At 32.0% G+C, this 13,217-nt stretch overlaps 1 protein-coding gene across 1 annotated transcript; it reads left to right on the top strand.

The window, feature by feature from the left end:
• The first annotated feature begins 5,596 nt into the window (after nucleotides 1-5,596).
• On the top strand, nucleotides 5,597-10,869 carry LOC137810582 (protein NRT1/ PTR FAMILY 2.13-like). Its single transcript, XM_068611933.1, has 4 exons — nucleotides 5,597-6,079; nucleotides 6,211-6,428; nucleotides 8,992-9,566; nucleotides 9,853-10,869. Exons 1-4 carry the CDS (start codon nucleotides 5,887-5,889, stop codon nucleotides 10,757-10,759), a joined length of 1,893 nt encoding a protein of 630 aa, XP_068468034.1. The 5' UTR covers nucleotides 5,597-5,886; the 3' UTR covers nucleotides 10,760-10,869.
• The last annotated feature ends 2,348 nt before the right edge of the window (nucleotides 10,870-13,217 follow it).

Here is a 13,217-nt window from a genome sequence, read left to right as displayed (position 1 = left end):
CACAATTTGCACAAGAATTGTTCAAGATCAATTGAACAAAGTGCACCGGTTGGATCTTCCAAATAGCACACCAAAACAAATTAAAATGTAAAAAACAGCAAGACAATTATAGAAACAAGATGAACAACATGAAATAAAGAAGAACTAAAAATGAAAAGACCAAGAACAACTCATCTTTGAAGAACCTATGCTCATGATACTAAATGATGGCAAATTCATGAAGCTCTTCTTAGAATCATGTGAAAGATGGTGCGGAAGCCATGGATGTGCATGTGCAAGATCCTCCTAAGAGCTATGGTGATCTTGAAGGTGCATGGTGTGTATGGAAGTTGGGAGGTTCGGCCAGCCTAATTGAGAGGTGAGGGATGTGATGATTAGAGCCTAGAATCTAGGTAGGAGCAAAGCTTGGCACAATATGGGCATCATAACTTTACTCACAATAATCTTGAAAAATACAAGAGATGACCTTCCCTTTTATAGGCTAATGGGCCGTGAAAACTAAGCTAATTACACATGAAATGGAACCAAAATGAAATGCAAATGACAAGGCACATGGCACATGGCCGGTCATGTGTGCTAAGGTTCTAGAAAGTGCACAAATCTAGGGTAAATCACATATAAGACAAATTTGTGCTTTCTAACACTACACTAATTACTTAGCCACCCCTAATGGGCCTCCATGTAACATATACAAGGCCTTCTCATCCCAAACCGTAGCTTGACCCATGTGAACGTGAATGTGCTTGGTCCTAGACGGTCTAGGCTTCCTCCTAGACGCTCCTTATGTAGCCGCTCCTCATCATGGGCTAAACGCTCTCCTTTTGAAGTCTAGACGCTCCTCGTCATGGGCTAGACGCTCCTTACATGGTTCTAGACGGTCTAGACTTGGAGCTTGGCTTTTCATAGTGTGGTGAGCTTGGACCTCTTCCATCATTAAGTCATATCTTGGTGAACATGGCATCAATCACCATTTAATTTTTCCTTACACCCATGAGCAAAATGGGTCAATTGAGTGAAAGCATCACCACATTACCGAGGTTGGTTTGACTCTCCTGGCTCATGCATCTCTCCCTATTAAATATTGGGGTGAAGCTTTCACTAATATCGTGACCATCATTAATATTGCACTATCACCAATTATTAAATTTGATAATCCTTATCATTTGCTTTTCAAACAACACCCTAATTACTCTTTTTAAAAATGTTTGGATGTGCATGTTATCCTTTAATAAGACCGTTTCATAAGAATAAATTAAATTTCCGTTCTTCTTTTTGCTCATTTCTTGGATTCAAACCTCAATACAAAGGGTATATGTGTCCTAACATAAGTAAGAAATATATTACATGACATATTTTTTCAATGAATCTAGTTTTCCATATTCACAATGCTTCAACTCACCTGATACTACTAACTCCTTATCTTTTTCTCCACCCTTATTAATTGTTTTGGATATTTCTTCATCTGCATCTCCATCATCATCAACTCTCATCCATCTCATCCCTAGGTTGCAGTTTCCCCCACTAAATCATTCTTGGGGAATGTGTTCCCCGAAGTTTTTTTAAACCTCAGGCAATGTCTTTCAAAACCCCAAAAATACTTGGGTTTAAGAAGCTTCATCAAATACCATGGGTTTGAAAACCTCACTTAAATATCATGGGTTTAAAAACCTCTGTAAAATACTATGGGTTTAAGAATCTCCGTTAAATACCATGAGTTTCAAAATTTCCGTAAAATGACTTGCCTTTTGAAATAACCTGCAAACCCATTTTCCACCTTCTCTAACAATCCTCCTGACTTCTCTCTTCCACCGTAGATACACTACTTGTAAGAAAGTATGGCTTTAAACTAGAGAGAAGGGGGGGTGAATGGTTTAAAGAGGATTTTCGCAAACTTTTAAGTCTAGAATGAAATTACTTCGAGAAAAACTTGATTAAAAAATCAATTTGCAAAAACACAAAGCAAATTAGCACAACACCAGAAAAACAATCGGTTGTTTATACCAGTTCACAAATACAAACTGAAATTGAAGAGTTTAAGGATAGAAAGATTGAACACAGAGGTTTATACTGGTTCACTCTTAACCAAGAGCTACATCCAGTCTTCCCAGAAACCACTGGGAATCCACTAAGTAATCAACCCTAGATTACTTACAACACCACCAAAGAAGTGACCTTGATCCCCTCAAGACACACACTTCCTTTGGCTCAGCACAAACAGTTTTCAACCTTTCTAAAAACACCTAAGTATAAAACAATCAGTTGTTTCAACAAAACAACATGTTGTTTTTCACTTAGTTTGAAAAACACTTTTCAATTAAAAGGATTGAGAATGCTTAAGCTTTGGATTCAATCAAGAGTGGATTTACACAGATAATCTACCCCAGATCCTATCTAAAGACAGCAAAGCAACAACAAGCACATCCAGCCTTCCATCAACCTTCAAAGGGTTTGGATTCTTCAAAGCTTGAACACCCTTGATTCAACACTACTCTCCGGCATAGGCTCAATAGTCGTCGACAACAATCCTAACAAGGAATCATAATTCAGCCACACTTATGTCTATTATATCTAAGGAGAAGAAACACTAAACACTGGTGCAGAAAGGCAAAACGAGTGCGGCTATTTTAAATTTATAAGGGCGGCTCTATAGCCACATTTGATCAGCACGCACTTGTAAATCGAAGAGATAAGAGTGCGGCTATATAGCCGCACTTATAAATACCATTTATAAATGCGGCTATTTCTTAAAGCCGCACTTGTATATGCCAAAACATTTTAAAAAAAATTAAAACACCGTCAAACTTGTGTGAAGGCAACGTTGATAAAGAGTGGCACAGGAGCGTCAGCAACGACAACGACAGCAGAAGCGGCGGCGGAAAGGGAAGCAGCGACGGAGCAAACCAAAAGACCCACAAGAACCCACGAAGGCAATGAAAGAGTACTGAGCAATGCAAGAAACCAAACATTGTAAGAAAAATGAAAAAATTTATACATGAAGAGTGGCACGGGAGCGCTAGTCACGACGGCGACAGATAGGGAAGCAGCGACGAAGCAACGAATGTCAGCCAATGAAATAGTGCTTTGAGACCACCAATGCAAGGAAAAAAACATATATAAGAAAAACAAAAACATCTATGCATATATTTGTGAAGATGAAGAGGAAGAAAGAGAGTTCAAGAAAATTACATTGGCACAAATGGAATGCAGATGCAGCAGAAGGAGATGAACTCAGAGTGCAAACGCAAAATGAAAGCAAAGACGAGAAAGAAAGTATGAAATTGTGTGTTGCGCGCTTCAAAATTTAGGGTAAAAAAGGATTTATGAATGCGGCTAAAGGTAAACCCGCATTCGTAAATCAAAACGCTTTGATTTACAAGTGCGGCTATACAAATAGCCGCATTCGTAAATCAAAATAATTTCAAAAATGCCACCGCATGTTTTACGAAAGCGGGTAGCGCAAAACCCGCACTAAATAAAGAGTACCCTTTTCTTCCTTTTGCACTAGTGAAATAAGGAACCATTTTCTTCTTACTCCAATATTGCTTCTTTCATCACCTTATTGCCCCAACTTTGGTCACAAGTCACTTACCTAGCTCGAAAATAACTATGTGTTTATCACTGCTTTATATATCCTAAATAATTGCATTATCTGTCATATGTGGGCTTCAAAGCCATGTGTGTTCTTGGCTAAAGATTGCAAGAACATATTGCGATGAGAAATTAACTTTATTACTTCTCACTTTCACGGTGAATTAATTATTAAATACATTTTAAAATAAAGACCTTAATTTAAAATATTTCAAAATATTAATAATTATAACTAAAACTAAAATTGCACATAGATATACATACATCAAAAGCTAAAACAAAATAAGTCCGGTTTTTTGAAGTATGAGCTCGTAACAAAAAATAATTAGAAATTATATAAACCAATTACCATCAATCATAAGAAATATGTAAATATTGTTGAAATACTTATTATCCAATATTAGTTGTTGAAATACTTATTATCCAAGATTAGTTGTTGAAATACTTATTATCCAAGGTTATTTTGCTGAGTTTTAAAATAAATTTTGAAACTTTAGAAAACTTATTTGTAATGTAAAGTTAGACTTTCAAAATTTTAGAGAATTTAGTTATAAAATATATTAAAACTATATAGTTTTTAATTATTTATTTATAAATAGATTTAATTATATTTATTTATTTATTGAAGTTTGAAAAATTTGGAGTGTTTTATTGAGGTTCTACAATAAATCTTTAGAATTTAACGAAGGTTAAAATAACCTCCGTTATTTTGTTGGAATTTTATAATAAACCTTTGAAACTTAACAAAGGTTAAAAAAACTTTCGCTAATTTGTTAGGTTGTAGAATAAACCTTTGAACTTAATGAAAGTTAAAAAAATATTAATTATTTTGCTGAGATTTTAAAATAAATATTTAAAATTTAATGAAGTTTAAAAGAGTCTCCATTATTTTATTAAGTTTGAAAATAAACTTTTAAAATCTAACCAAGGTTAAAATAAATAAAAATAATCTCTATTACTGAGGTTTTACATTTTAAAACTTAGAAGTTGTTATCTAGCTGACATTCTAACCAAGTTTCTCACTGGTTTTCATTTCATAAAGCTGACATTCTAACCAAGCTTCTAACTGGGTTTTCATTTCATAAATTTATGAAGATGTTACTTAAACTACCCATACATTTGTTATTCAGTTTACTTGCATATAAATATTTCCCTGTATAGCTCTTTCTGTAAGATTAAAAAGCAATAATAAACTCTCTTTTTTCTTTCTCTTTCTCTTTCCATCCACTTACACGCACACATTCAAAAGATACCAAATTTTAAGGATACTAAAGTGGGGCAAGTCATTCATATTTATAAATATAATTAGTTGTACAATAATTACAATTGAACACAGGATAAGATCCAGTAAGATCAAAGGTGTTAAACTAAAATCTAACATCAAATCTCTGTTTATTTTATTAACTTAATTCCTTAAAATATGCTAAATACATTATTTATAGGAATAATTGGGTTCTAGTTAAAAATCATTAATGAATAAGATTAAACAATAATTTAACTATTATAACATTATTATCATCATGGTCATAACTATTCTAATAATAATTACTTTATTAACTTAATTCCTTAAACTATGCTAAATACATTATTTATACCTAGTTAAAAATAATTAATGAATAAGATTAAACAATAATTTTATTATTATAACATTATTATCATCATGGTCATAACTATTATAGTAATAATTACTATTATTAATATATATTAATTAAATTTCATTCTTATCACATAATATATCACATAATATGATTGTACAAAATTCAGTATTCCAAAAATCTCACCGATTTTTTACAAATGGGTTTAATAGCAAATCCATACTTAATAAGGAATATTTTTTTAATTTTTTTTTTACACTAATGTGCCATTTTTATAATGTACACGTGCAAGGAGTGGTGGTTAAAGAAAGATAGTGATATCCATGGAAAGGTTTGAGCGTATAGGTGCATGGTCCCCACAGGTCCACTGAGCAGGGCAAATACAGCACGCAATCCATCTACATTATGTTCCTGCATGAGTCAGTAGGTTAAACGTACCACATGCTACTTTCTTTTCCTTTCTATCATGCTGCTACGCTGCCTAATTCATCATCATATACGTACCCCTTTCAATCATTGAGCATTATAAAAAAAAATATATATATATATATATATATATATATATATATATATATACACTGCTTGGATTCTCAGTTTCATCACACTTTTTTAGGTCCAAACCTCAAACCTCCAACATATATATCAAACCTTAGTAGTTAGCTATAGCAACACAAACGGTAGAGAAATTTACTGTTGTGAGATAATGGCGGCTAAGGGAAAAAAACTCTCTTTCTCTCACTCTTCTTCCTGGTCGCTTCTATGCTGCAGAAATGGTATTTCTGCAACTTCATCAGCACCAGAAAAAGAAAAAAAGAGTGATGAGCTAAGCAAACCCAGTTCAAGATCAGGCAATTACAAGAAGCCAGGGGGATGGAAGGCTATGCCTTTTATTTTAGGTATTGCTTTGTTTTTTTTATTTCCTTCCATGATCATTTCACAAAGTATATAAGGTCAATTACACTTAATTTGATCGTTTTTGTGTGTGGAAATCTTACTAACTTAGTTGTTTGGATCTTTAATGTCACAGGCAATGAAACTTTTGAGAGGTTGGCAGCATTTGGTTTGTTTGCTAACTTTATGGTGTACTTAACGAGAGAGTTTCATTTGGATCAAGTTTATGCTGCAAACATTCTCAACCTATGGAGTGGCGTTACCAATTTTTTCCCTTTGATTGGCGCCTTCATTTCTGATGCATATGTTGGTCGCTTCCGAACTATAGCTTTTGCTTCCTTTTCTTCTCTACTGGTACTGCTTTCTTTACCTCTCTTTATATTTTTTTTACAGAGTCAGCTAGTTTTATTATATTTTTTTTATCAGAAAAAAATATATTAAATGAAACTAATGAGGTACTCGAATCCTTTTACAGCAAAAACAATACAAATGAATTTGACACTTTTTTTCCATTTTTTCTTTTCATTGTTATATGAACTTCTGACTCTGGAGAACACCATTGCTAATTAGCTGTAGCATAACCCTAGAGCTGTTAAGTTCATGATTTTTCATAACGTTTAATATTTTTTCTTTTGAGCAGTGATACATGCTGTTCACTGTTTCTAATCATCATATCAACCCTCATATATATAATTTATTTAGTTATGTTCTCTTTTTAACTGTGTTATATCATCTATCATACTTCTTTTTTGTTGTGTGTCCGCTTCAAGTAATTTATGACTCACAAATTATTTTATTTTTTATTTGCTCAGTGGTCTTTTATTTACGATTTTAATTTAATATATATAACAGTAACTTTATTGGTAATTACCAACCCCCACAATTTATTTCTTTTTTCTTTTTTATTGTTTTATATCATCTATCATACTCACCTTTTTTTTTGTCTTTATCTTATCCTCTTGGGTGTCTAGTAGATATAAATAATTTTATTTCTTTTATTTGCTAGGTGTCTTTTTACGGTTTTGATTTAATATAAGCAGTAACTTTATTGGTAATTGTTTAGTCTCTCGAGGCAATTTAATATTTAAAAGAAAATCGTGATTCTTTTATGATAACTTGTACATATATTATTATTTTATTTATATTACTATTATCATTTGAAGATAATAGTTATTATTGAAAAGGTTGTGGTTGATTTTGAAAAGGTGGTGCAAAATTATCATTTTCCTTGAATTAGTATTTCTAAATTATACAAGAAAATAAAATAATTGAAGTGTCAGGCAAAACTTTTTGATGTGGACATAGCGATGAAAGAACAAATAATGCTGTAGAAAAGTTGCATATGAATTTGTTATATAAATAATATAACTCTCTTTCACCAAAAACAAATGACTCTTATATTTACTTTTAAATTTTAATGAACTAATACAAGAACATTTGTTTATACCATAACACTGAAATTTTTAAATCAGACACTGCGTACAGTCACTGGAACCGTGGATGGAAACATTGAGAGAGAGACAAATGAATTAGAAAAAAAAAAAACCATTGATAAATATAATTGCATAACTTATCGATACACTTGAAAGACTTTAAATTAAAAATATAATCATACATTTCTGTGCTGGATATGTGTGTTTTTGTCAGATGTTTCATTGTACATTTGATATATATAAAAAACATTTACTTGTTTTTCTCCAAGAATAAAATATTCATTTTCTTAGAGTTAGTGTTGAAGAGATCAAATAAATAAAAAATATCGCCGAAGAAGAAAAATATTTCTAATATAAAATCATTAATTAATTCTTTATGAAAAAAAATACTTTTACTTAAAGAATACCATATAACCATTTCCTGCATGTTATCCCCGTCTTCATATTTTATTGCCAGTCTTTATATTTTATTTTTTATTAATGTCTTCATATTTTATAGTGCAACGTGATAATGGAATTGGAATGTTCTAATTAATGAAATTAAATTAGTCCACTTGAACTTAATTTAACCGTAGAGATGGAGAAAACTATGTGAATAAGTGAGTTGATAAATTTGTAATTGAAAATATTTTGTAGATATTAAAATAAAGCTTATTTAAGGCTTAATTATTTTTTCAGTGTCTATATTAAAAAAAAAGTTTAGGTTGAGATTATTGATCATATTGAATTATTTTAAAAAAATTAGGATCACATTGAATTTTTTAAAAGAAAGTTACAAAAATTAAATTTTATTAAAAAATTGGAACTGGATTGATTTTTTTAAAACCTCAAAGATTAAATTAATTTTTAATCTTTAATATAGAAATTAAAATATTTAATTAAACTTTTATAAATCTAACTTATAAGGTATGTATATATGAATCCGTTGTTCATTATTTGGAGTTGACAAGTCAGACTTATGCATCTACATTTCTCCTTCCAAACAAATCATTTCATAGATACGATCGGTGTAGCTTGACAGGACTGGTATCTTTTGTGTTGATTTCTATTTTGGATTTTTGTTCCATAAACAATTCCAAATTTTCCACCTTTTTTTTATCACAAAATTATTGAATAATATTTTATATTTTAAAATGTCAATTTTTATTTAATATTTTAGAATAAATGAAGAATTTAATTCCGGAAATGGTATCTCACTTTCATATTAATCATTAACAATAAGAATAGTACAAATAAATTTCGCAACTTTTTAAAAATTTAAAACTATTATTTTTTTAATCGTCAAATAATGTATTTTAAAACTGAAAAAAAAATAAGGACTTAAATTTGATTTTCTTAGTTTTAAAATTAATGAGAGTGGGATAAAATTTGAAAAACTAAAGTAATAATTTACTGAATAATGTAGCATAAGAAAGTATAAGAAAAATTATAAGGAGTGATAAGAAGATGTAGATGGAATTTTGTAATGAAATTTGTGATGACAGGGAATGGTGATGGTTACTCTAACAGCATGGTTACCAAAGTTGCATCCTCCATCGTGCAGTCCTCTTGAACAAGCAGCGAAACAATGTGTTAGAGCTAGTACAACTCACCTAGGTGTTCTACTCTCGGGACTTTGCCTTTTAAGCATAGGCTCTGCTGGCATAAGGCCATGTAGCATTCCTTTTGGTGTGGATCAATTTGACCCCACCACAGATGAAGGCAAAAAAGGGATCAATAGTTTCTTCAATTGGTACTACACCACCTTCACAATCGTCTTGTTGATCACTCAAACAGTGGTTGTCTATATTCAAGACTCTGTTAGCTGGAAAATAGGTTTTGCCATCCCAACCCTCTGCATGTTTTGCTCCATCGTTATGTTCTTTGTGGGAACAAGGATCTACGTGCATGTGAAGCCCGAGGGAAGCATTTTCTCTAGCATTGCACAAGTTCTGGTAGCTGCTTATAGAAAGAGAAAACTTGAGGTCCCTACTGAGAAGCAACTTGATGGGGTTTTCTACGATCCTCCACTTGTTGGGACTCGTTTGTTGTCAAAGCTACCGTTGACCAATCAATTCAGGTAAGATAGATTAAATATATCTCTATCTTTAAGGTGCAGTGTCCAACGTTTCATTTACAAAAGCTTTGTGTATATTATTATCATGGGTGCGTGTGTCATTATCCTACATATCATCATTGACCAATAATTGAAGTTGCTAACAATATATAGTAACATTTTTTATACAGTAATTGTTTCTAGAACTTGGGTTCAACTTTTGTTTGGTGGTGGGAAAGTGATAGCTAGAGAGATTATTATATAAAATAAACATGTTGTGATTAACAGGAGTTGATTTATATTTTAATAGGGCTTTGAATAAAGCAGCTGTAATAATGGAGGGGGAGCTAAACCCTGATGGGAGTATAGTTAACAAGTGGAAACTAGTGAGCATACAGGAAGTGGAAGAGGTGAAGTGTTTGGCAAGAGTTTTCCCAATTTGGGCTGCTGGGATCCTTGGTCTCACTTCCATGGCACAGCAAGGAACATTTACCGTGTCACAAGCCATGAAAATGGACAGACACCTAGGACCCAAGTTCCAGATCCCAGCTGGGTCACTTGGGGTCATATCATTCCTCACCATAGGTTTGTGGGTTCCATTCTATGACAGAATCATGGTGCCAGCAGTGAGAAAAGTGACTAAGCTTGAAGGGGGAATCACTCTCCTCCAGAGAATTGGAATTGGCATGGTGTTCTCCATTTTGTCCATGGTTGTTGCGGCCCTGGTGGAAAAAGTGAGAAGAGATATGGCAAATGCAAATCCAAGTCCACTGGGGATTGCCCCCATGTCAGTCCTGTGGCTTGTTCCACAGCTAGTCCTGATGGGTATGTGTGAGGCATTCAATATAATTGGACAGATTGAGTTCTTCAACAAACAATTTCCTGAGAACATGAGAAGCATTGCCAATGCCTTGTTCTCATGCTCTTTTGCTGGGGCCAGCTATGTTAGCAGTGCACTTGTCACCTCTGTTCATCATGCCACAAGAACACATAGCCATCCAGATTGGTTGACAAATGATATAAATTCTGGCAGGCTAGATTACTTTTACTATCTGGTTGCTGGAATTGGAGTCCTCAACTTCATTTATTTTCTCTTTGTGGCTCAAAGATATCAATACAAGGGAATTGGTGACCTCCAAGATAAAGCTCAAGATATGGAGTTAGGTTCAAAAGGAGAATTAGATCACTATAGTGCTAAGAATGAAGTTTCTACATAATTATAAGTAGCAAGAACACACAAATTACATAACTATAAATCTAATGCTTAGAAGTTGCCATATGTAATAAATGTGTTTAATTTAATAACATTATAATAATCTTGTTTTGATATCACATCTAAATTATTAAACATATTCAAACCAAACTTAAATCCAAAATCTTAAACTCACTTACACCAACCCAGTTATATTTGGTGATAAATAAAATAATATATTTTGAATACTGTAAATAGTTAATTATTTTTTATTAACAAAAGAATAAATTAAATTAACCATTATGCTTTCGTATAAAAAAAAGTTGGACGTTCCAACCAACAAATTTCTCCCAAACCAAAATTGTTCATCCAAAATATCACAACAACAAAAATATGAAATAGAAACTAATTTTTTATCTCTTTATAATTAAAGTGTTGAAAAATATTTTATAAATAAATCTTATTTAATGTTTGCATATCCAGCTAGAACTTATTTCCTAGATTCCACGGTTTAACATTGTCAACAACTTCTGTAGGAGTTGATATTCTGATAAGAACATTTGCCTAATTTTTTTTTCATATGTTTGTAACTTTTTATCACAAACTTTAGAATTTAGAAAGATGCACAAAGAGAAAAAAAAAGAGTAATGTCATCCTAAAGAAGATACTGGACGTAGCAGAGAAAGTGATAAAGAACAAAAGTTATAAAAATTATATGTATATATAGTGTGTCCTTTTCACTATGACAAAGCAACCTTCCACTAAGAAATTCTCCCCGCTTGCCTCAATTGAAAGTGTTGCATTACATACAACAACTTCACATCTTATAAGAGTCAAAGTTAAAGAATTTTTTTATATTTGTTTTCTTAAATTCTTTTTGAAAATGTCTTCTAAAAATAAAATAGTCACGAAGCCACTAAACTTCAAATCAAATAATAATCAAATAATACCTTAACCGTAGTAATTAAAGTTGTTGTATGAAACAAATAATATAACTTGTCATTCAAAGTTACTGTATAGTAGAATAATAGATTATATTATAATGGACTATCCTTTAGTTCTTAATTAAATAATATGTGAGGTTAAGTGGGCAAGACACAAAATCAAATGTGTAACTTTGTCCCAATAAAATGAACAGTATTATATCTTCCTATAGTAAAGTGCGTCACAAGTGCGCCAAGCACAACATTATTTTCTTTATTTTTCTTTTTAATTTATTAAAAATGTATCAAATAAAAAGTGAATTCACTTAAATCAATAAAAATGTGAAAGATTCAATATTTTTTAGTGATCATAAAAATTATTAAATGATTGGAAGATAAAGAAGAAGTCTTCAAAATAATTATTTTGTTTACTTTTTAGAAGAAATAGTGGTGATTGTATTTTTCTGAGGAATTTTAATTTTCTCCTGTATCTTCAATTTTAAAACTTTAAAGTATAAGTTTGTAAAATTTTAAAACGTTTAATTTCTTCCATTCACTAGTAAAAAAACTAAAAAAACCAAGAATAACGATATTTAAAAAAAAACATCGTAGCAAAAAATGCAACGATATTTCTGTAATTATTTTAAATTTTCAATGAAAATAGCGACAATTATCTCTATAATTGTCGTTAAAAATGAAATTGAGTACAATTAACTACGATTACTCTATTGAGTTGTCGTTAATAATAGAATTTGGGTAAAAATAACGACGGTTACTCTATTGAACCATCATTATAAAACTAAATATAATTGAAAACCCTTCCAGTCCACGCTCGCACTCACTCTTTTTTCTCCCTTGCGCTCACTCTCTTCTTCTCCATTGAGCGTCACTTGCGACTCCATATCCGCGGCCCCTGAGCTCTCCATTTTCGACGACACCATTCCTTGAGCTCTCCTCTCTACACGCAAAGCCTCCGGTCAACCCCACACCCTCGCGCTACTACCAAGAATCTTCTTTTCTCCACGCGCACAAGCAAATAGCTGCCTCTGACTTTGCGTGCCAACCTTTCACCTCCGCACGCCGACAACACCTTCTGCACACCAGAAACATCTTCCTTCCGCACACCGCCAACACCTCTACCATACACTGCCACTACGAATTTGGCTCTAGAAGGTTAGTATTTTTAGGGTTTAGGGTTTTAAATTTTTTAATAAATATTTGAATGTGTGTGTTGATTAGTTAATAGTTTACAGTTTGTTGCAAGTTCATTTAGTAGATATTTGATGGAGGAGTCTTGACAATGAAGAGAAGAGTGATTGGAGTTGACAAAAATTAGCATGAGAAACTTCAAACTACCATAACTTTTGATAGGAAAGTTGGATGGAGACGCGTAAAAAATAAAAGTTGTTCGAAATAAGGTAATGAATTGTGTGGCCAACTCCAAAGGAGATTGGAGTCCGCCAAAATTCTAAAAATCCATAATTTACTATTATTTTTTAGTATTATTTAGGTATTTTTCAAATATTTTGAGGTTTTAGTTTTCATACTTACACTTGCCAG

The sequence above is a fragment of the Phaseolus vulgaris genome, chromosome 2, assembly GCF_000499845.2.
Source record: "Phaseolus vulgaris cultivar G19833 chromosome 2, P. vulgaris v2.0, whole genome shotgun sequence".
Lineage (NCBI taxonomy): Eukaryota > Viridiplantae > Streptophyta > Magnoliopsida > Fabales > Fabaceae > Phaseolus > Phaseolus vulgaris.
This window is presented reverse-complemented; position numbering and strand designations above follow the sequence as displayed.